The sequence below is a fragment of the Rhinoderma darwinii genome, chromosome 2, assembly GCF_050947455.1.
Source record: "Rhinoderma darwinii isolate aRhiDar2 chromosome 2, aRhiDar2.hap1, whole genome shotgun sequence".
Classification (NCBI taxonomy): domain Eukaryota; kingdom Metazoa; phylum Chordata; class Amphibia; order Anura; family Rhinodermatidae; genus Rhinoderma; species Rhinoderma darwinii.
Window position 1 is genome coordinate 99,705,853 of NC_134688.1, and position 24,476 is coordinate 99,730,328.

At 40.8% G+C, this 24,476-nt stretch overlaps 1 protein-coding gene across 3 annotated transcripts in view; it reads right to left on the reverse strand.

Moving 5' to 3' along the window:
- The window catches only part of OS9 (OS9 endoplasmic reticulum lectin), a 56,732-nt gene that overhangs the window by 22,378 nt on the left and 9,878 nt on the right, over positions 1-24,476 (reverse strand). For 2 of the 3 annotated variants that reach the window (XM_075851965.1, XM_075851963.1), the window contains exons 5-10: positions 23,197-23,310; positions 21,790-21,991; positions 14,557-14,706; positions 11,299-11,435; positions 10,282-10,327; positions 9,736-9,824 (exon numbers count right to left, since the gene is read on the reverse strand). In XM_075851965.1, coding sequence (XP_075708080.1) covers positions 9,736-9,824; positions 10,282-10,327; positions 11,299-11,435; positions 14,557-14,706; positions 21,790-21,991; positions 23,197-23,310 — 738 coding nt within the window. The remainder of the gene's footprint in view (positions 1-9,735; positions 9,825-10,281; positions 10,328-11,298; positions 11,436-14,556; positions 14,707-21,789; positions 21,992-23,196; positions 23,311-24,476) is intronic. The other variant, XM_075851964.1, reaches the window with a different exon arrangement.

Consider the following 24,476-nt stretch of genomic DNA (forward strand, 5'->3'; position numbering starts at 1 on the left):
CTATATCGCTATGTGCAGCCACATAAACACACTATAATGTTACTGCAGTGTCCTGACAATAGATATACATTACCTCCAGCCAGGAAGTGATGTGTATTCAGAATCCTGACACTTCGCTAATACAATCCCGACACTACAGCACAGCAAGCGTAATCTCGTTTGAAATGACAGTTTACAGCGTAATCTCGCGAGACTACGCCTGCTATGCTGTAACTCACAGAGAAGTGCAGAGAACTGGTCAGGATTCTGAATACTCATGTCCTGGCTGGAGGTAATGTATATTCATTGTCAGGACACTGCAGTAACGTTAATGTGTGTATGTGGCTGCACATAGTGATATAGCTATGTGCTGTGTAAATGAATGGAGAGAAGTGTATGACACCGATTGGTTACCGATTGGTCAGCGTCATACACGCCTCTGTACAACGCCCACTTGACCAGTTGTTCATTAAGAAACTCATTAGCATAAAGCTAATATTGGTCATAACTCCGTCAAAAATGATAGTTTTTCTAAATAAAAAAAACAAAAACACTGCTGTAATCTACATTACAGCGCCGATCACATTATGTACAATATAGGCCACTTATGTGGTGACAGAGACTCTTTAAGGTCCAAACTAGGCTGCGTCCTTAAGGGGTTAATGAAACATATTCAGACAGCGCTTTTTCTATGGTAGATACATACGACTCATTATTAAGAGGATAATTATTTAATCTCCAGGGAGATGTTGGAGAGATAAAGGATTCTTGATATGTAATGGATGTTGGTGCATGGTCTGACCACGTGATCATATCAATTCTTGTGCATGATATTCTTTGTAGTAACCATTTATCTACTAGTATCAAATCTATACGAGTATGTATTATGTGGACTAGAAAAAAAAAAAGTTATCTTTTTCGGACGCGTGAGTGTCTCTCCAAGAATCATAGAATTCTTCTGTGTGTAATAAGTTACGGTCACAATTATTGTCTCTAGGATGAGAGGGATTTCTATCAAGAATAGGATCTACAGTCCTATTAAAGTCTCCACAAATTATTACGTTGCCTTTTTACTTTGACTGAACTATATCGAATAATTTTTTTGTAAATTTATGTTGAGTGCGTAAAGACTCACTATGGTAAATAGTACATTGTTAATGAGACATATAAATCACCAAGTATCTACCATCGGGATCAGAGATCAAAGATATTAGTTGAAAAGCAATGGTATCCCTGAAAGCGATCAAGACTTTTTTTCTGTTGCACGAGAGTAAAATATATGCATAAAATGTCTATTACATATTCTGGGAGCATCACTTTAATGTAAATGGGTTTCTTGGGCACAAATGATATCGCATTTTTTATTAACGCATTCTTTCCAGAACAGGGACCTCTTAAAAGGGCTATTGAGACCCTTAACAAGTACATATCTTAATAACCATTTTGAGAATTTTACACACGCTATAAAAGGCATAACTGGGAGAGAGACTTCTGACATCACATTGCTTAATGGAAACACATCCAGCATACAGGAGTGTCAAGTTGGCAGCATTAAATATCTAAAAGAAAACCATTGACATAAAAAAAAGAAAATTAATAGTTGAAAAACATCCCAAATATCTGGAAATTTTGGGTAAAAAAAGTCTTGGTTCTAAGTGAACCCGTCTGGACATCCTAGGATAGTCACTTGACATCGAGGGGTCTGGAAGTAGAAGAAGATCAGCAAAAAAAAGACAAAAAAAAAAAGATGTGTATCAGCAGCATACATGAAGGTATTGATGTTAATAGAGCACCTAACTTTTCAGAAGACAACGATTTAAATCTCCAAATTGTTGAAATAAATTTCAAGTAGCCGGAAGAAAAGGAAATTCATGACCTTCTGCAGTGGACCATTCCTGTGGAATAGTAGTTGGCTTCTTTTTTGGGGATTTGTTATTTCCATCTAGTGGAAGATCTAGAGACCATTTCTTAAGTAAACTGGCTGCTTCTTTAGGAGAGGAGACAGAGCGTCGTTCCGAATTATCAATTTGACTGGAAAACTCCATTTGTAGGGTATATTGTTGTCTCAAAACCTGGGTGGTTGGAGCAAATTATTTTCTTCTGGCCAGTGTGGCTATTGATAAATCTGCCTATAGTGAAACGTCTTGAAACCTGTCGGGAAGTTTTTTCGTAGTAACTACAGCCTTCAGCAGCGCATCTTTGAAATGAAAAAAAACTTATTCTAGCCAGAACATCCCCAGGAATTGCAGGAGCCTGGGTTTAGGGACCCTGTGGGCCCCATCGATGAGTAGGTCAGTTAAATATTCTCTCAGCTGGTCATCTGTGATATTTTCAGGGATATTCCGGAAGAGAATATTGTTCCTCCTAGAACGGTCTTCTCGGTCAGCTAATTTCAGCCCATTAAGTGTTAAATCATCTTCTGTAGCATTAGGAGTGTCCACCAAACTATTATGAGCGGTGGTGAAATCCTCCATCTGGTCCTCTAAATGTGCCGTTCTTTCTCCAATAGCTCAGTGTGGAGATGATATTGCACCATGAATGTCTGCATGTAGTTTCCTTTATCACGGAGATGAAATTCCTGCTGAATGAGTTAGTGATAGGAAGCTCTGCAGAAGACATGGAGTGTATTGGAGTACCCCTGTATGGGGAAGATGTGGTAGCAAATTACCCATGGATTTATTGCAGCGATTTTTGAGAGGCAAAGGAGATTGTCTGCAGGTCTCATCTTGGCTGGACTGCTGAAGGACCGGGATCGAGGTACTCACATTTCTGACCGCGTTGGAGCGAGGTGGTGACTGAGGACGACGATGCACCACGCGGTCCGGCGCCATCTTGGTTCTGTGCTGCGCTGGAGAAGGGGGTAAGTTTGGCCGGGCTTCCCAGCGTTAGTCTCGTCCTGGTCACGTCGGCGGGTGCACTGGGCTGACAGCCGATTAGGGAGAGTAGGGAAGGTAGTTTTTTTTGAGAGTTGCGTGCCTGCTTTGAGCCGTTTGGTCCCCCTGATGCAGGGAGCTAGCTTTTCTTGCTGCTGCTCCGCTACACCGTTTATTTTATTTTTTACAGCGTTCACCGTGCGGGTTAAATAATGTAATAGCTTTATAGTCGGGGTCATTACGGACGCAGCGATACCAAAATATGTGCAACTTTGTCACTTTATTTTGTGTTCTTAATAATAAAAGCATTTTGTAAAGGGAAAAAGTGCGCTTTTCATTATTATTTTTTTTATAAACTTTATTACTTTTTTTCTTTAATAGTCCCCCTACTGAACGTTAACATGCGATCATCCGATCACTTTTATAATACACTGCAATACTTTTGTATTGTAGTGTATTACTGCCGGCCCGTTTAAAACGGACAGGCATCTGCTAGGTCATGATCTAGCAGACACTTACTACAGGCAGACCTGGGCCCTTAATTATTATTATAAATATAGGAGACACAGACAATCGGCGATCTTATGGCCGCGTGTCAGTGGGATGACAGGGTGCTCCCTCTCTCCAAAACAACTCAGATGCGGCGCTCGCTATTGAGCGCCGCATCTGAGGGGTTAAACGGGTGAGATCAATACGGACAACGATCTCACCCGTTCGAGCAGGGATGCCCCCAGGCCTCAGCTACCTCTGGTAGATGAGAGCAGGGAGATTTAATGGCTTCCTGCTCTGTTTATTTATTCGGATGCAGTGCCGTGAAAAGGCATATGCATCAGAATAAAGCCCATTAGTGGCTGCCGTTAGAAGGCGTATTGGCGGTCACTAACTGGTTAATAACCGGGTCAATTATTTTATTATTATGAAATTGGCTCTCTATTTCTGGTTCATATAAATGTGCAGGTCTACGATGTGGCCTTTGCACTCTTATTTATAACACCGATCCCTTCCATTCTTATGCAAATGATAAACAATATACAGGGTGGGCCATTTATATGGATACACCTAAATAAAATGGGAATGGTTGGTGATATTTACTTCTTGTTTGTGGCACATTAGTATATGGGAGGGGGAAACTTTTCAAGCTGGGTGTTGACCATGGCGGCCATTTTGAAGTCGGCCATTTTGTATCCAACTTTCGATTTTTCAATGGGAAGAGGGTCATGTGACACAAACTTATCGAGAATTTCACAACAAAAACAATAGTGTACTTAGTTTTAACGTTACTTTATTCTTTCAGGAGTTATTTACAAGTTTCTGACCACTTATAAAATGTGTTCAAAGTGCTGCCCATTGTGTTGGATTGTCAATGCAACCCTCTTCTCCCACTCTTCACACACTGATAGCAACACCGCAGAAGAAATGCCTCCCGATCTGACCCCCTTAGACAATTGCCTTCAGATGACCCCAAAGATAAAAGTCTATGCTGTGAAGATACGAGATGTGCAGCAACTGAAACTACGGATACTGGAAGCCTGTGCTAGCATTTCTTCTGCGGTGTTGCTATCAGTGTGTGAAGAGTGGGAGAAGAGGGTTGCATTGACAATCCAACACAATGGGCAGATATTTGAACACATTTTATAAGTGGTCAGAAACTTGTAAATAACTCATGAAAGAATAAAGTAACGTTAAAACCAAGCACACCATTGTTTTTCTTGTGAAATTCTCGATAAGTTTGATGTGTCACATGACCCTCTTCCCATTGAAAAAACTAAAGTTGGATACAAAATGGCCAACTTCAAAATGGCCGCCATGGTCAACACCCAGCTTGAAAAGTTTCCCCCCTCCCATATACTAATGTGCCACAAACAGGAAGTTAACATCACCAACCATTCCCATTTTATTTAGGTGTATCCATATAAATGGCCCACCCTGTAGAATTAAAACACATTCATTAACTAATACCACACATGTTGTCTATATTATATCATGTGAAAGTTGCAGGTTACAATATGTAGGTTGCACTACAAGACCATTAAAGAGGCTCTGTCACCAGATTTTCAAATCCCTATCTCCTATTGCAGCCGATCGGCGCTGCAATGTAGATAAGAGTAAAGTTTTTGTTTTTTTCAAAAACAAGCATTTTTGACCAAGTTATGACCATTTTTATATTTATGCAAATGAGCCTTTCTTATGTACAACTGGGCATGTTTAAAGTTATGTACAACTGGGCGTGTATTGTGTGCGTACATCTGGGCGTTTTTACTTGTTTTACTAGCTGGGCGTTGTGAATAGAAGTGTATGATGCTGATGAATCAGCATCATCCTCTTCTCTTCGTTACCAGCCAGCTTCTGGCAGTGCAGACACACAGCGTGTCCTCACGAGATCACGCTGTGACGTCACTCACTTCCTCCCACAGGAACTTCATCGCGTCGGATGAGCGAGGACACGCTGTGTGTCTGAACTGCCAGAAGCTGGGTGGTAACGAAGAGAAGTGGATGATGCTGATTCATCAGCATCATACACTTCTATTCACAACGCCCAGCTAGTAAAACAAGTAAAAACGCCCAGATGTAACACACACAATACACGCCCACTTGGACATAACTTTAAACACGCCCAGTTGTACATAAGAAAGGCTCATTTGCATAAATATAAAAATGGTCATAACTTGGTCAAAAATGCTTGTTTTTGAAAAAAACAAAACGTTACTGTTATCTACATTGCAGCGCCGATCTGCTGCAATAGGAGATAGGGGTTGCAAAATCTGGTGACAAAGCCTCTTTAACCCTTTCAGGGCCAAGGGTCATCGATACCTCAATGACCAGCCCCATTTTTTCAAATCTGACATGTCATTTTATGTGGCAATAACTCTGGAATGCTTTTGCCTATCCAAGCGATTCAGAGATTGTTTTCTCGTGACATATTGTACTTTATGTTAGTGGAAAAATGTGGTCAATAAATTCATAGTTTATTTGTGAAAAACACCAAAATGTAAATAAAATTTGCAAAAATTATAATTTTTCTAATTTTAAATGTAATCTACTTGTAAAATAGACACAAAATTGTTGCTAATTAACATCCCCCATATGTCTACTTTATATTTGCATTGTTTTTTGGACATTATTTTATTTTTCTAGGACGTTACAAGGCTTAGAACTTTAAAACTTTCAAAATGCTATTTTGTCAAGGACCAGTTCAGTTTTGAAGAGGCTTTGAGGGACTTCTGTATTAGAAAGACCCCATAAATCACCCCATTTTAAAAACTGCACCCCTCAAAGTATTCAAAACGGCATTCAGAAAGTTTATTAACCCTTTAGGTGCGTCACCGGAATTAAAGCAATGTAGAGGTGAAATTAGAAAATTACATTTTTTTCGCGGAAATTAATTTGTAATACATTTTTTTCGTTAACACAGAAGGTTTCACCCAAGAAACGCAGCACAATATTTATTGCCCAGATTCTGCAGAAATATCCCACATGTGGCTTTAGTGTGATAATGGACTGAAGCACCGGCCTCAGAAGCAAAGGAGCACCTAGTGGATTTTCGGGCCTCCTTTTTTTTTTTTTTAGGAATATATATATTAGGCACCATGTCAGGTTTGAAGAGGTCTTGTGGTACCTAAACAGTTGAAACCCCCCAAAAGTGACCCCATTTTGGAAATTACACCCCTCAAGGCATTTTCTAGGGGTATAGTGAGCATCTTGACCCGACAGGTCTTTTGCTTTATTTATTGGAATATGTCTGAAAATGAGAATCTACTTTTTTTCTCACTTTTTATTCTATATCTTGTTAGGGGTGATGACCAAAAAATAATTAAGCTAGTATTGTTTAATTATTTTTTGTGGTGTTCACCGTGCGGGAAAAATAATAATATTATAGTTTTATAGTTGGGGTCGTTACGAACGCGGTGATACCAAATATGTGTACTTTTTTAAAGTTTCATTTTTTTTTCCTATAATAAAAGACTTATTATAGGAAAAAAAGCATTTTAATGTTTTTGTAACTTATAACTTGTTTTTACACTTTTATAAAACATTTTTTTTATTACTTTTTTTTTTTACTTGAAGACTTGCAGCACTGATGGCTGCTATAATACATTACACTACCTAGGTAGTGTAACGTATTATAACCGGTCAGTGTGACGTTGACAGTCACACTGACAGGAAGCCTATGAGGACCAGCTGGTCCTCATAGGCTTCCGTGAATGGCAGACTGGAGGCTGTTGTATGGCCTCCGGTTTTGCCATGCAACCGACGGCAGCACCCACAATCAGTCCTCGGGAAAGTTTGTTGTACAAACCACAGAAAGAGCGGACATGTCTTATTACGGCCGCGTTCTGCGGTCCAGGCTCCAAAAAAATAATGGGTGCGGCCACGGGCACGGCCCGCGATTTGCAGACGGCTCGCAGGGGACTCCGCGGCCGGCCGGCCAACCCGAAAATCACAGCCGTGGGTATGGCTACGGTTGTGTGCATGAGGTCTTAACTGATACTTACCATCCAAAACAGCACAATGTGTCAGGTGCTTCAAAACACTTTGTTGATGTGCGCCATGGTAATACCAAAACCAAAGAGGGGGGGGGGGGGGGTTTGGAAGAAAATTCTTCAAAATAGAGAAGCTATGTGGATACTTAAACTGGAAACAAGATTCCTCAAGGATTTAAATTATAGAACAGACTTAATGTATATCTACTGATAATAATTTGATAGAAATTATATTTCCCTCACGTGTAATTTGCTCTACAATCATAAAATATTAAATACACATTCTTGCAAGATCACTAGAGTAGTGAGGTGACATGTAACAGTTTAAAATGGACAGAAGATATTCTAAAAGTCCAAATTATATAACAATATATATCCAATAGTATAGATTTGATTGAAATTTGTTTGCAATATTTTCAGAATATATTTATTAACCTCAAATTTGATACAAATTCGTTTGAAATTAGTTTAGAATATATTTATTAATATCAAATGGGATTTAAATTAGTTTTAAATATTTCTGTGTTAATAGTTCCTATAGGGGATAATTTTCTCTCTTTTGGGAGCCGTCTGAAATTAATTTTGTATTTCAAAATATCGTCATATTGATCTTACAACGCATTCATGCATTTATATACATATCTTGAGCTTTATACTAAATACTACTATATATTTTCACAAATGTGTATGTATACTTTGAAATAACTTTATACCGATTTTGTATTGAGTTTATGCCTATATTTCCAGTAAACTGTCATGTATTCTCTGGATAGGATTTAGGCATGTATGTATATATATATATGTCTTTGTATACTAGTCTCTGAATCTTTTTTGTTTGATTCACATATAACTATGTGTTTGGATAGTGTGGAGAAATGGTTTGGTGTATCTTCCCTTGTGATTAAGTTCATTAACTCCCTAGCTTTATAGTTCATTGGAAATAGATACGAATTTAATTAATATTATGGGACATTTCCATGTACAGCATCTTACATTCGTCTAAAGAACTTCCCTTTCCCTATTATCCCAGTTCTCAGATATCTTAAATGTGGTTTCAAGAAAAAAAAAAAAAAAGTCTATGATACACAAACTTATTATTATATGGGCAATATCATTAAAGGGTTAAATCGCTTGATTTTGCAGCACAAGCACCCGATTTATAAATGGACTAATTTGTGAAAGGACAACTTTCCAGTAGACAGATAGATCAATTTTCTCTTTTAAATCTAAAGAGGTGATGCACATATGCATTTAATATAATAGAATGCTTCACTTATATTGTTTGCATTGTATTTTTTCGCCTTTTTTGTGATTTTGTTTAGTATGCTGCTTAAAAATGTGTAAAGAAACTGCACCCAATAGCCAATGAACTTGAAGGGGTTAATGCTAAGCACTCCCACTTCCTTGCTTTTTCCAACATCTGATCCATAAAAGCAGACAATCATAGCTACTCCCTGGTATATAAAGAACTGAAAAGTTCAAAACGCGTAGTCGCTCTCCCCGGGATTTTTTAATTTCTTGTTTTAATTTAGACTCAAACAGTTTTGTATTTTTTTTATATCAGATCGTGTGCTGGACCTCACTTTGCTCCTTGGATTTCTACCTACTCCCGGTGTAGCTCTCTTGCCCGTGCACCGATCATACATGGAACGTGGCGTCCTTACTTCAAATGAGTGTTGAGCGGACTCCTTTTTCTTGTATATTTTATACAACAGGTCTATAGCTAGAGCGTAAAACAGCCCAAGTATGGCTTTAAACATCAACCAAAAACATTGCATAGAAGGATATGTGCAAAGCAAAGTTAAACCTGGAGTGAAGATCTTAGCTTTGAAGGCTACAGGAGAAACGGTTAGCGCAGTCCCTATGTTCACGTAGAGCACATAGAAGCTTCACCAGCATGAAAATTCCCCCCTTATTAGTCATGTTAGGGGCCCTACGGACAGCTTCTAATTTCATCCTTCATAATCTAAGAACCAGCACATGAAATCAAGATTTCAAATGGTTGTCAGTTAAAATAATATAGTCACAAACGGTTGGCGAAGCATTCCGAAAATCATCATCGATCCTGATATTTGATTCTGAGGATACCCCTGTAATGCAATACATCCGGGAAGAGGCTCAGCTGTGCTATTGCACTACTTGTGATATTGGCCTCAGTAATGCATCTTAAGCTGCCCAAACATATAAGACTATTGCCATCTAAAAAGCGTACGGGGGCCTCCCAACACCAGAGGTTGAAATCCATTATGCACAAACCTTTGTTCAGCTGGGAGATAAATTTGCTTTCTAAAAAGGTCTAGAAGGGACTCGTCTCACTCTCCCCTATTAAAAAAACAAGCATGCTCAGCCAATAGCCATCTTGGGTACAGGTAGCTTCACTCAAAGATGTTGGCAGCCGGTACCTTTTTAGGAGTTTTCTTTAAGTCGTCAATAAATTTCACCAGGTCTTCTGGATTCCTGATTATTCTATAGCGAAGAGTCCTGGCCGAACCTGAGGCACATAAAACCAGATGATCATCATACACAGGGGTGGACGGATTACAGTAGACTTCAGGAGCCAGTTTTATGATTTTTTTGTTTAGGACCCCAGAATAAGGACTTCTATAGACATAGGACACCATGACATTTCTATCTGCAGGCAGAATGGTATATAGAGCAGAGCAGATCGATATCGGTTTGTGAAAAATAGGCCAGTAGAACTTCTTTATATATTTAAATCCCTGCTTATTCGAGGCGTAGGAGTCCAGTGGGCGGTCCTACATGGTGATTGACAGCTATCTCTGTATGCAAATTCGCAATCTTCGAGGAAAAAATAAAAAACGACATACTCCATTGCATGCTTATTAAGGTGGTGCGCGCCCCATACATTATCTCAGCGGAGAGAGTTTCCTTATAAGAGCCTGCATCAAAAGTAGCACATGGGGAAAGGTGTCTAAACAAGCACATACCTTCTGTTCTTCCATCTGGAGAGTGAAGACTGGGGAATGTTTCTTCCTAGAAAAGGATGCATGACTACATATCAAACAAGAACTCAGATTACAAAAGCTAATTTTCCTTTCTCTCCAGAATGGAAATCCCAAAAACATTGATTACGACCCAAAGTTGCAACAAGTTGAAAGGCTACGTGACCGCTGTGCTCCCATCTAAGGGCCCTTTTACACAGGCAAATGCGCGTTACCAATAATTGCCCTGTGTAAATCGGGCAACTACCAGCCGATGAACGAGCAAACGGCTGCTCGTATGGTGTATGCAGGAATAAATATTATCGTCGTCGGCAGCACATGTCCCGGTGTAAACAGGGAGATGTGCTGCGGACATGATGGAAATGCACAGGGACGAGCAATCAGAATAACGAGTGCTCGTCCCCATACATTATGGATCATAGCTGATCATAGTGAAAGGAGCAAACTAGCACCGATCAACAAACTGCCTCGTTGATCGGCGCTCGTTTTTACGGTCAATATTGGCCGATGTAGAACGACCCAAACTCCGGTCTGAAAATCCATGGGAAAATATGTATGTCTAACATGCAGATTTCACGCATTGCGAAGGGTGAAATCTGTGGCAATATTCAGGAACAATTACACCACGTATTTGAAGATCCCTCAACATGCTCCGAAACCCGTGCAGATTTTTGTAAAACCCCTTTCGCTTGCATTGCACTCTAGTCTGTTGTGGAGTTCAGTCCCTGAAAATCTAAAACAATTACACCTGGTGTGAAGCCAACCCAACACTACAGCATGGCAGCTTGGCCCCGTTCTGTAAATAGGTGGGACCCGCATCTCCGTGACATTTATGACATATCCGCATGTCTCATGAGAAAACCCCTTGAATAACGTGACTGCCATTCCTATGGAGTTGTACGTGGTTTACCATATGTAAGTTTGTGATTCAGTTTATACATGTAATACCCACCACTATAGGGGCTTATAAATACATAACAGTACAAGCCATTAGAAGCTTACCGTAGGATCAGTATCTGGAGCCGGTGTTTCTGTGCCTTGTGGCCGGACTATTTTATTCCATAGATCAGTCTCGGTCTCTTCCGGCTCTTCATTCACAGCAGTTTCAGTGCTCTCGCTTTCTAGAGGGGATTTAGATTCTGAAAACCATAGCAATTGTCACATTATACAGGGCACAATGCTTTGTTACACCTAGTTAAAATCAACCTTCCTAAACTCCATATGCATGGCCTTAAAAAAATATAAAAGCAATCTCAGACAGGCCCCTTTAACCCCTTAGTGACAAGCTTATTTTAGGCCTTAACAACCATGACATTTTTTTCGTTTTTCATTCGTCGTACTTCAAGAGCTATAAAACTTTTCTCTTTTTCCGTCGACATTGCTGGACTTTTTTTATTTTTTTTGCGCGAATAGTTGTCGTTTTTAATGCCATCAGTTTGGAGTACATATTTTTTGATTAACAACTTTTTTTTTGGGTGGGGGAACCACAGCAATAACCGCCATTGTTCTATGCGTTTTAAAGGGTAACTAAAAGTTCAAAAGTAATGACCCAAACAATAGCGTTAAGGGCCGGTTCACATCAGCGTTCGCTTTCCGTTCGACTACACTATTGATTCCGTCGAAAAAACAGAAACCTGCCGGAACGGTGACAAACAGAAACCATTAGCAAGGTTTCCGACACCATTGACATCAATGGTGATGCAAACGGAAGCTGTGGTTTACGTTTGACTTTCCGTTGCGGGGTTCCACGACGGAACCCCTGAACGGGAAGCGAACGCTGATGTGAAGCGGCCATAACATGTTAATAACTTTATTGTTTGGGTCATTACGATCGAGACAATACCATATACGTGTACCTTTCTTTTTTGTAAATAAAACCAATTCTATGAGCCCGTACTCCGATAAATAGGATTTCCGGAAAAAGCTGAACAGAAACGAAGCAGCTGAGCGCTCACACGAGAGCTTCAGCTGCTTTGTTCTAACGATTGGTGGGGGTCTTTGTGCTCGGACCTCCACCAATCAAAACTTATGACATATCAGAAGTTTGTTAAACGTTTAGCTACACGAACATATTTTACTGATTTTTTCAGTCCCATAATGGGACTTCATTATGCGATCATTTGATCACTGCTATAATGCTTTGGTATACTTCGTATACCGAAGCATTATTGCCTGTCAGTGTAAAACGGACAGCCAATCTATTAGGACGGGTCTCTGTCACTGCCTAAGGGCGGATTTAAACGAGCGTGTGCGGCGTTTTGCACGCGCAAAAGGCACTTAACAGCTCCGTGTGTCATCACCATATGATGCGCGGCTGCGTGATTTTCGCGCAGCCGCCATCATTATGACACTATGTTTGTAAACAGAAAAGCACGTGGTGCTTTTCTGTTTTCAATCATACTTCTTACTGCTGTTGCGCGAATCACACGCGTCCCACGGAAGTGCTTCCGTGTGGTGCGCGTGATTTTCACGCACCCATTGACTTCAATGGGTGCGTGATGCGCGAACAGCGCAGAAATATAGGACATGTCGTGCGTTTCACGCAGCGGACACACGCTACGTGAAAAATCACGGACTGTCTCCACTGCCCCATAGGTGCGTGCGACGCGCGTGAAAATGACGCACGTTGCACGGACGTATTACACATTCGTGTAAATCCTCCCTCACAGGCACATTGCCAGGGCAGGCTTTGTTAAGCCCCTGGCTGCCATGGCACCCGATCAGAGGGCCCCGATCGCATTTGCGGGCCGCCGATAGATGACAGAGGGAACCCCTCCCTCTGTAAAAGACTTAAATGCTGCGGTCTCTATTGACCGCAGCATTTAACGGGTTAAACGGCCACGATTGAAGTAAACTTTGATCGCTACCGTTGGAGCAGGAGCAATGCTGTTATCGGACAGCCGAGCACCTGATCCAGCCTAAGGCATATTGGTGGTCACTAAGGGGTTAATAAAAGGTCTTTATAGGGTGATTTGGAGGCTGCTATTGTTTTAGCAGAAAACCTTCCTGTTTTGTTTTTTTTAATAAACTTGCCTTAGGTCAATAACGGATTTCAATTGGCCTATTCAGACATGCGTGAGTTTTCACGCAGCAAGTGTCATGCGTGAAAGTCACCGTATGTCTCATATTTGTGCGTTTTCACACACCTAGTCGCCCACTGAAGTCTATAGTTTAGTGAAAACAACGGACATCCCTGTGCCGTCCGTTTTTCACACATCAAATACATAGAAAAGCAGAGAAATAAAATGCAAAAAACAAAACAAAATGAAGTGCTTGCAGGGATGTGATAAACGTATGCCACACGCAAAGCACACCGATGCCAATACGCAACCCACACGGACAAGAAATGTAGGAAAAACGTTTACGCGCGCAAATCGGACACGCTCGTCTGAACGTAGCCTCATTCATTCAAGGGAATCCGTGACTAAGGCTGCACTCACATCTGCGTCAGGGCTCAGTAAGGCTTTCCGTCGGAATGGAGCCCTGACTGACACGAACTGAAACCAGAAATTGTGACAGAACGGAGCCCTGACGCAGATGAGAACGCAGCCCAACTTATACAGAGCATCGGAACGCTGTTCAAGAGCACGCGCTGTTCTGGGTCGTTCAGCAAGTCGTGTCATAATTAGAATACAGTCCGCTCCCCCCCCCCCCCCGGGGCTTCCCCCCCTGGAATTCTCCTGGAGCGTAGTCCCCGCCTACAGCTTAGGCAACGCTGTGGCCGGAGATTAGGGATTCCGCTCCTCCTTCTCACATGCACTTCAGTGCGGAAGCTCCAAGGGTGAAGGAGGAAGAGGAGAAGGGGGCGTGTAATATGATTGATGACACTCCGTGTCTTTGCTCAGCCTGCACTTCCTGCTGTGTAAAGACACGGCGCGTCATCAACTAGGTTTACAGGCGGTGGGACCAGAGGAGGCGGAACTCTGAAGTGCTCATGAAAAGTCCGCCCGGCCCACTGCCTAGAAATGTAGTTGATGACACACCGTGCCTTTCTCAGCCGCAAGTGAAGGCTGAGCAAAGACACGGTACATCACAGGAAATAAAAAATGTACCCTGGGTGCGGTCACGTGACCGCAGATCAGACCAGGGTAACGCTGGCACAGGTAACTAGACACTATATTAGAAATGTTATTAAATATGTCTAAGTTAAAACTGAAATCAAATTTATTCCTGGATAACCCCTTTAAGTCCCAGAAAACCCCTTTACGTATGGACAAAATAGAGATTTGTGATCTGTATCATTCTAGAGCGGCTACCTACCAATATCCACTTTCTCGTGTTCATCTTTGGTTTCTGCTGTCTTGAGATGCTTTCCTTGATCTAAAGAACCTATACCTTTGGGTGCCAATGTTTTAAGATCAAGGGTCTTCAGTTCTTCAGAAAGTTCTTCCACTATACGCTTTGTGTCATCTGTAAAGAAAACTTAATTTGATTACTAGAATATAATACTGGACCACGGCAGCGGCTACTCAATATGGCCGACCTGGGAGAGGGCACTGCAGGAAGAAGCCACTAGAGCTGCAGTGAGTCAAGCAGGCTACCAAACTTACATCCCCGGACCCGCGACCTGTCCAGCATCAGCTTCTCCTTCCTGAGCACTTCCCCTGATATCCCCACCCTCCTCTGTACACCTGCTGGGCTGCCGCACCATGCAGCACACACGTTGCTGCCTGGCCCCACCCATAATGTCTTGTGGGCAGGGCGAGAGACAAAAAAATGGATTCTGCAGGCTCTGAGGGGGAAGAGGTGAGACCAAGGGAGGAGACGCTGCAGCCAGGTAAGTATGAAGGACAAGGAAGACCTCACACCCAGGACACAAAGATACAGGCTGCTTAGTGTAAAGAGAAGATAGAGTCATTGTATAGGAGACAGTCTCTCTCTGTATACAAGAGTCTCTCTTTCACTCTGTATATAAAAGACAAAAAGAGAGGCGAGAGACTGCACGATATACAGAGGAGATTATGGAATATACAGAGAGGAGGGAGGGCATCATATACAGCGTTCCGCTCTCTCCTCAGTTCACATAGGAGAGTCTCTCTCCTGTCTGAAATAGAGAGGATAGAGACGCCCTCCTCTCCATGTTGGACACTTTTTGCCTCCTTAGTAATAGGACCGAAAAAGGAATCACGGTGCATGAAATTCCTTTATGTAGAAGAATGGACCCCATTATTTCACAAAAGGGAATTGCATATACAGCAATTTCTTAATGTATACAGATTGTCAGCGTTGTCCCTTTTAACAGTGCAGGTAGCACCAAAGGGAAAATGCTGATAATCAGTATATTAACCCCTTCCCGCACCTTGGCGTAAATGCACGTCTAGGTGAGCAATAACTTCGCGCACCTGGGCGTGCAGTTACATCCGCGCTTTAACAGTTAACCGCCCCGCGGCGCTAAACCGCAGCGGCGGTTAACTGTGCAGGGTGTCAGCCCTGCTCTCCCCGTTGCCGATCAGCGGCCTGTCGCCGCTGAAATCGGCAATTAACCCCTTCGACACGGTGGTCGATTGCGATCACCACATTGCAGAGGTTTACAGCGGATCGGCAGCCCCCCACATGCATTTGCGGGGGCTGGCGATCCTTATCATGGCAACCAGAGGCCAGACAATGGCCTCCGGGCTGCCAGGGTACGGAAGCCTCAGAGGAGCAGCCTCCGGCCGGTCCTCCGAGTCTTCCTATCACTGTGACAGTTACGTCACAATGACAGTTAGAACACATTACACTACGTAGGTAGTGTAATGTGTTCTAGCAGCGATCAGAGCTGCAAGTCTAAGTGTCCCCTAGTGGGACAAGTAAAAAAATAAAAATAAAAAAAAATGTTTTTAAAAAGTGTAAAAAACAAAGTTAGAAGTGACAAAGAATGCTTTTTTTCCTATAATAAGTCTTTTATTATAGGAAAAAAAAATTAACACGTTGAAAAAGTACACATATTTGGTATCACCGCGTTCGTAACGACCCCTTCTATAAAACTGTAGTATAATTTTTCCCGTACGGTGAACACCGTGAAAAAAATAAACGAAAAACAGTGCCCGAATCACAATTTTTGGGTTACCAACCCTCCCAAAATATACAATAAAAAGTGATCAAAAAGTCGCATGTACGCCAAAATGGTACCAATACAAACTACATCCCGTCCCGCAAAAAACAAGTCCTTACACTGCTTTTTTGACTGAAAAATAAAAAAGTTAGCGCTCTCAGAATATGGTGACACAAAAATTTATTTTATAAACAAGTGATTTTATTGCACAAATGCTGCAAAACATAAAAAATTATATAAATATGGTATCGCCGTAATCGTATTGACCCGCAGAATAAAGTAAAATGGTCATTTATAGCCCAGGGTGAAGGCAAAAAAAAAAACATTTTCAGAATTGATGGTTTTTGGTCACGTTGCTTGCCAAAAAACTGAATAAAACGTGATCAAAAAAATTTCTGGTACCCCAAAATGGTACCAATGAAAACTACAGATTGTCCTGCAACAAATAAGCCCTCACACGGCTCCGGTGCAGAAAAAATAAAAAAAAGTTCTGGCTCTCAGAATGGCGATGCAAAATGTGCAGAGTGTTCCAAAAGCAGATAAGATCGGGCGCCATTTATCAGTGCGACACCGGCCACATATCTGCGGATTATTATTTATTTACTGAATTATTATACCCTCTTATTATACCCTGATGTACCCCGCACAGATAACATGTACCCTGATGTACCCCGCACAGATAACATATGCCCCCACATTATAAACTGAAACACCAGTAAAACCCCAAACAGAACTACCAAGCTACATCTGCGTCCCAAAAGCCAAATGGCGTTCCCTTCATTCTGAGCCCTGCAGCGTGCCTAAACACCAGTTTACGTCCGCAGATATGGCATCGCCATACCCGGGAGAACACGGTTAATATTTTATGAGGTATTTGTCTTTAGTGGCACAAACTGGGCATAACATATAGTGCACTAAAATGGCATATGAGTGGAAAATTGTAATTTTCACTCTGCACCATCCGCTGCACATTAACCCCTTCGCGCACCAAGACATAGCATGTCTTAGTGTGGGGGGTGATGTATGGAGCGTCTCACGTGAAAAATAAAGAATTTAAAACGGCAAAATCGCTGTTTTTTGGTCACCGTCGCTCTACCTAAAAATTTAATAAAAAGTGCTCAAAAAGTTGTATGTACCAAAAAAATGGTGCCAATAAAAACAACCGCTCGTCCCTCAATAAATAAGCCCTCATACCGCTCTATTGACTGAAAAATATAAAAAAGTTATGGCTCTTGGAACACGGGGGAGGAAAAAAATAAAAAAGGAAAAGAAAAAAATGGATCAGTCCAGAAAGGGTTAATTACTTTCTAATGAAAAACCATTTATGACCAAATGTGGGGTATTGCCGTACTCGGGAGAAATTGCTTTACGAATGTTGGGCAGCTTTTACCCCCTTTATCCTTTGTGAAATTGAAAAAATGCAACATTTTAGTGGAAGAAATGTTGATATTCATTTTCACATCCTAATTCTAATAAATCCTGCAAAAGACTTGTGGGGTCTAAATGCTCACTATATCCCTAGATAGATTCTTTAAGTGGTGTAATTTCCACTTTTGGGGGGTTTCCACTGTTTTGGCCTCTCAGGGGCTTTGCAAATGCGACATGGCACCCAAACACCATTTCAGCTAAATTTGAGCTCCAAAAGCCAAATAGCGCTCCTTCCCTTCTGAGCCTTGCTGTGGGTCCAAACAGCAGTTTATTACTACATATGGAATATTTCCGTAATCAGGAGAAATTGTTTTACAAATGTTGGGGTGCTTTTTCTCCTTGATTCCTTGTAAAGATTAAAAATGGCTACCATTTTCAGAAAAAAAAGTAGATTTTTACCTTTACAGAATAATTCCAATGAATTCAGCAAAACAACTGTGGGGTCAAAATGCTAACTTTACCCCTAGAAAAATTCCTTGAGGGGTGTAGTTTCCAAAATGGGGTCACTTTCCAGGGGTTTGCACTATTTTGTTCCCTCCAGTGCATTTCAAACGCGACATGGCACTGAAAACTATTCCAGCAAAATCAGAATTTCAAAATCCAAATGGTGCTCCTTCCCTTCCGAGTCCTGCTGTGGGTCCAAACAGAAGTTTATTACCACATATGGGGTATTGCTATAATCGGGAGACATTTCTTTACATATGTTGGGGTGTTTTTTCTCTTTTATTCCTTGAAAAAAAATTTACATTTCTAAGTTTTTTCAGAGAAAAAAGTAGATTTTCACATACTAATTCAAATAAATTTAGCAAAAAAAACTGTGGGTTCAAAATGCTAACTATACCCCTAGATAAATTCCCTGAGGGGGTGTAGTTTCCAAAATGAGGTCACTTTTGGGGGTCTTTATTGTTTTGGCCCCACAAGACCTCTTCAAACCGGACATGGTACCTAAAATATATGCTTTAAAAAAAAAAAAAAAAAAAAAAAAAAGGAGGAGGCCCCAAAATCCTCTAGGTGCTCCTTTGCTTCTGAGGCCGGTGTTTCAGTAAATTAGCGCACTAGGGCCACATGTGGGATATTTCTAAAAACTGCAGAATCTGGGCAATAAATAATAAGTTACATTTCTCGGGTAAAACCTTCTGTGCTATAGAAAAGAATGTATTACAAATGAATTTTGTAAAAAAAAAAAAATAAATGAAATTTGTAACTTTCACCTCTACTTTGCTTTAATTCCTGTGAAACACAAAGGGTTAAAACACTTTCTGAATGCTCTTTTGAATACTTTGAGGGGTGCAGTTTTCAAAATGGGGTGATTTATGGGGACTTTCTAATATATAAGGCCCTCAAAGCCACTTCAGAACTGAACTGGTCCTTGTAAAAATCGCCTTTTGAAATTTTCTTGAAAATATGAGAAATTGCTGCTAAAGTTCTAAGTCTTGTAACTTCCTAGAAAAATAAAAGAATGTTCAAAAACGATGCCAAACAAAGTAGACAAATGGGAAATGTTAACTAGTAACTATTTTGTGTGGTATTACGATCTGTTTTACAAGCAGATACATTTAAATTGAGAAAAATGCTAATTTTAGCAAATTTTCTCCAAATCTTGGTGTTTTTTTTACAAATAAATATTGAATTTATCAACCAAATTTTTTCACTAACATAAAGTACAACATGTCACGAGAAAACAAGGACATATGTAATACAAGACGACTTTAAACATCGAGACTAGAATATATGAAGGACTAGATCTTGGTATCATATTAAAGCTTTCAAGGTGTAATATTTCAGGGGGCGGGAGTGTAGAAGATGCAAGTGACAGCAGAACGAGGATAGATCGCAGCCGGTTACTATGATCTCTCCCTTTGTACAGCCTCCCGTGAACTCAGGACGAGGAGGGATGAAGGAACTATTCTTCAGGTTATCATCCCCTCTTATTAATTAGTGCATTTGTGCTCTCAGATAGTCACATTTAATAGGATGGGGGCCAGGCTATGCCATCACTGATTAGTGGGAGGGGCCACCGATCCCGAGAATAAAAGCCAGCCGGGTTAATGGTCTGCCGTTATGAGGTAGAGTTCACTGCTTTGTGTGCTGTTAAAAGTAGAGATCAGTATGTCAGCTCAGCATCCACTTGGCCGGCTTATGTATGTAGCGAAGAGTTGAGTTTATTACACACTTGTACTGCTCCTGTGCCATCTATATTGACAATAACCGAGACTGCTGTTGTCGGAGGAGAGGACTTTAACGTGTTAAACAAAACCTGCCTAGCACCAATATCTTAATGGCAAACGCCCGTTTTTCCAGCATGGAGCCGGCATCATTTACAGGCCCTAGGTGGCTAAGATAACAGCCATTTTTATAGACTCTATGAACAGGCTTGTTAGGAGAGGGGAGATGCCCTGACTGACCCAATAGACATGAGCAAAGTGTAATGTCCATAGTCAGCTTTAAGGAAGGATCAATAGGATTAGGTTGGGGAGTAGGTTTTCAGGTTTTATTAACCACTTAATGACCGCCGATAAGCCTTTTCACAGCGGTCATTAGTGGGCTTTATCCTGATGCAATAAGACTTTTTACGTCGCTGCATCAGAATGAATAAACAGAGCAGGGAGCCGTTAAATCTCCCTGCTCTCAGATGTATCTGAGGCCTGGGGGCGTCCCTGCTCGACCGTGTGAGATCGATATTAGTATCGACCTCACTGGTTTAACCCCTCAGATGCAGCGCTCAATAGCGTGCGCCACATCTGAGTGGTTTTGGAGAGAGGGAGGGAGCTCCCTCTCATCCCACTGACACCCAGCGATAAAATCGCCGAGTGTCTGTGTCTCCGATTGCAGCCGGGGGCCTAATAAAGGCCCCAAGGTCTGCCCGTAGTAAATGCCTGCTAGGGAATGCCAGAGACATAGCCTAGCAGATGCTCGTCCGTTTTAAACGGACAGGCTGTAATACACTGCAATACAAAAGTATTGCAGTGTATTATAAAAGCGATCGTAGGATCGCATATTAAAGTCCCCTAGTGGGACTAGTAAAAAAAAAAAAAGTTTAATAAAAAAATGTGAAAAAATAAAATAAAATGAAAAACCCACTTTTTCCCCTTCAAAAAAAATGTACTATTAAAAAAAACAAAAGCAAAAAAGTAACATATTTGGTATCGCCGCGACCGTAACGACCCCGACTATAAAGCGGTTACATTATTTAACCAGCACGGTGAACGCTGTAAAAAAATAAAATTAAATTAAAAAAAGGAAAAAGTGCTGTTTTCTGTTAATCCTGACTTTAAAAAAAAAAAAAGTGATAAAAAGTGATCAAAAAGTCGCATCTACGTAAAAATGGTACCAATAAAAACTACAAGTCGTCCCGCAAAAAAAAAGCCCTCCTACAACTGTATCAGGGGAACAGTAAAAAAAAAAAAAAAAAGTTATGGCTCTTCAAATATGGAGACACAAAAACAAATAATTTTGAAAAAAAAAAAAAGTGTTTTCACTGTGTAAAAGTAGTGAAACATACAAAATCCATACAAATTTGGTATCGTTGCAATCGTAACAACCCGTTGAATAAAGTTATTGTGTTATTTACACCACACGGTAAATGGCGTAGATTTAGGACGCAAAACAAGAGTGGCGAAATTTCGGGTTTTCTTCTATCCCCCCCCCCCAAAAAAAAAGTTAATAAAATTATATGTACCCCAAAATGTTGCTATTAAAAAGTACAACTTGTCTCGCAAAAAACAAGACCTTATACCACTATGTCGACGCAAAAATAAAAAAAAGTTATATCTCTTCGAATGTGATGATGGAACGATGTAAAAAATGGCTTGGTCATTAGGGCCCAGAATGCAAGCAGGGGGAAGGGGTTAAGAGCGTATAGATACAACCAAAGTCTTTTATTTTAACCTTTGAAAAGAAAAAAAAAAGTATTTTGTGCAGAAATCTCCAATTCACAAGAGAATAACTGAGAATGTGATCCTTTTCTTAGCCAGGATTGTGCATATCCTCAATTAGAAGTAATAGAAAGAACATAAACCACTGATACTTACACACTTGGGCTCTCACATATTCAACATACTGCTCGGGACTTAGAGCAGGATGGCATCTTATGGGCTGCGGCGTGCCAGTGGAAGGAGGGCGCAGGAAAGGATGATTGCAGATACGAGTGGTGTGAATGGTTAGCACATAACTACAGGACTGCGGTTCATCCACACGAGCGATATAGTCTCCGGAGCCTTCTTCACACACAAACTGCAATACCAAAAAATTATACTTTACCGAATATTTGTAATAAATTCACAGTACCATTCAACCAAACCAGGTAATGTAAATACATGTACACAACTCAAAACAAAATTGGTATGTGTAAAACACTAAATACGACGTTTGTATCTACCGCAAGACGTGTTGGCGCATTTATTATCAATGTTGGCTTGTAACACTGGAGTCCTGGCTCTGAATACAAAGAGGGCACTATCAGAATGGAGACGGTTCTCCCTTTAAGATTCTATGGGAACTTTGCTTTTCTCCAGCACTCCAATAAACGTACCGATATTCTTCGTTTTAATGTCTTTTTTTATTTATCCCTGACCAGGTCATCATCTCCACATACAGTTGTGTCCTTCCTTACCTTCCCTCATATCCGGAGATGGGTGGCGTGAGATGACCAACTATCAGAACAAAACCTGATTTCAGGATACGGTCATGAGAGGTCTATGCTGTATAGAGTATGTGTCTACGTGCCACCCAGTGGTTTTGATGTGAATTGCAGCCCGTCAAGGGTTTTGATTGCATGTCACAGCATTGTAATGAATTGGTTTCATGAGAAATTGGAGACCTTAACCAAATTCATGAAAAGGTAAGGAAGGACACATCTGTAGAAGGCTCCATGTTGTGGTGGTTCTCGAAGACCCTGACAATTTATTTTAGTTGCACAGGATGCGTCAAGACGATCTGAGAACAGATTGGCACTTATGGTTTTACTCTACGCTGTGTACTGTGAGCTCCACCGTTCGCTGGAACTGAACGCCATGCCCCTTTATCTCCTCCGCTCTTTCTTTAGCGGCGTCATGGTTGGACCGCTTCTAGTCAATGGCTGATCATGTGGCACTTAAAAACAGAAGAGCAAAGACCACAGGGGACGAAGAGCCCGTCACTTCATTATAGTAATTTAAGGGAGTCACAACAATTGGAACCTGGCGGATTGGTGGCATTTCCTAGGAATATGCCACCAATGTCTATCCTGAGATAACTCCTTTAATGACTGCATGCATAAGGAGGCTGTAATATATTGCTGCAGAGGAAATGCTTGGAAACAATTAATTAAGCTAGATCACATAGTAATAAATTGGAAAACTGAGGAGAAATCTCATTGGCTTGTTTATTACACCCAAGTGCATGAATTGATCCGTGAATGGGGTAGAGGAGCAGACAACACAAATAAATTGGCTTCTTACTCGAACTTCAGTTTCTCGGAGCTTGCCATTCAGATCACATTTGGAGCCATTCACATACATCTGGCTGTGGTAACGTTTTAGTCTATGGTGTTTTGATGCCTTAAGGGAAGAAAACTGCATGTCAGCAGAGGGATAAAAAGAAGAGGATTACACACATTTTATGAGAAGTCTCTTCAACATGTACAACATTTTTTGAAGATCATAAAGTTACATTTTCCATTGTTGAATCTGTAAATAATTTTTTTTTATAGTTGATATGTTCTGCCGCCCCCAACACAACGCAGCGCTCCTTCTCGGTTAATGTTTGTATGAGAAAACTGGTCGATGGGGAACAGGACAGCATTGGTGGGAACAACAAGCCGTTACGGGCTCAGGGTTGGGCTGCATTAATTTTATCCCTACCAAATAAAACGTCCCATTACCTTGGTCCCAAGCTTTTGACACGTTTCTTTATCAAAACTTTTTAAGGCGGTATATTCCACTTTAAATTTGTGCCCGCTGAAACGCTACCAAATATATATTTTTTATATTTTTAGAATGATCTAATAAATATAGTCTGCATTATTACATAAATCTATACTAAAAATTAGAACGTTTATTTCAGTACTCTAAGCCGACCCTACACACAAATCAGCTATAAATAAGTAATTTCCACTCAAATATATCACTGGAAAAATAGGAAAAAAACGATAAAACTACTTTTGTTAGTAATATTTAAACAAGAAATTAATAGGGGGCAAATCTTTAAAGCAAAATTAATTTTTAGCAGAATGAAGGGCTAATCAGCTAGAAATAGGTGCAAGTTATTTCACTAGAAAAACCTCTACACAGCCCAAGGCAATTTTCTAGATCATTTTTTTTCTTGCCATTTTTTGGTAAAAAAAAAATAAAAAAAAATTAAATTAAATATGTATTTATAGAAAAAAAAAAAAAATGGACAAAAAAAAACAAACAAACGCTTTATATTAACATACAGTACCTTTATTGGTGGAAATAAAGGGCAAGACTGAGGCTCTGTTCACATCTGCGTTCGACATTCCGTCGTTCTGCTCCGTCAGAGGAGCAGAACAATGAAAATGCCAGAATGGCGAGTTCCGTAAAACAACCAGCGCCCGACGGAACCCATTGACTTTAATGGGTTGTGCCGGGGTGTTCGTGGTTTTACCCGAAACAGTAGTGCTATGGTTTACGGTATTTTAGGCAGAATATGCGACAGAGGCCCCTAATGGAGTCTCCAATGCAGATGTGAATTGGGGGTTATTTTAATGCATACATAGCTA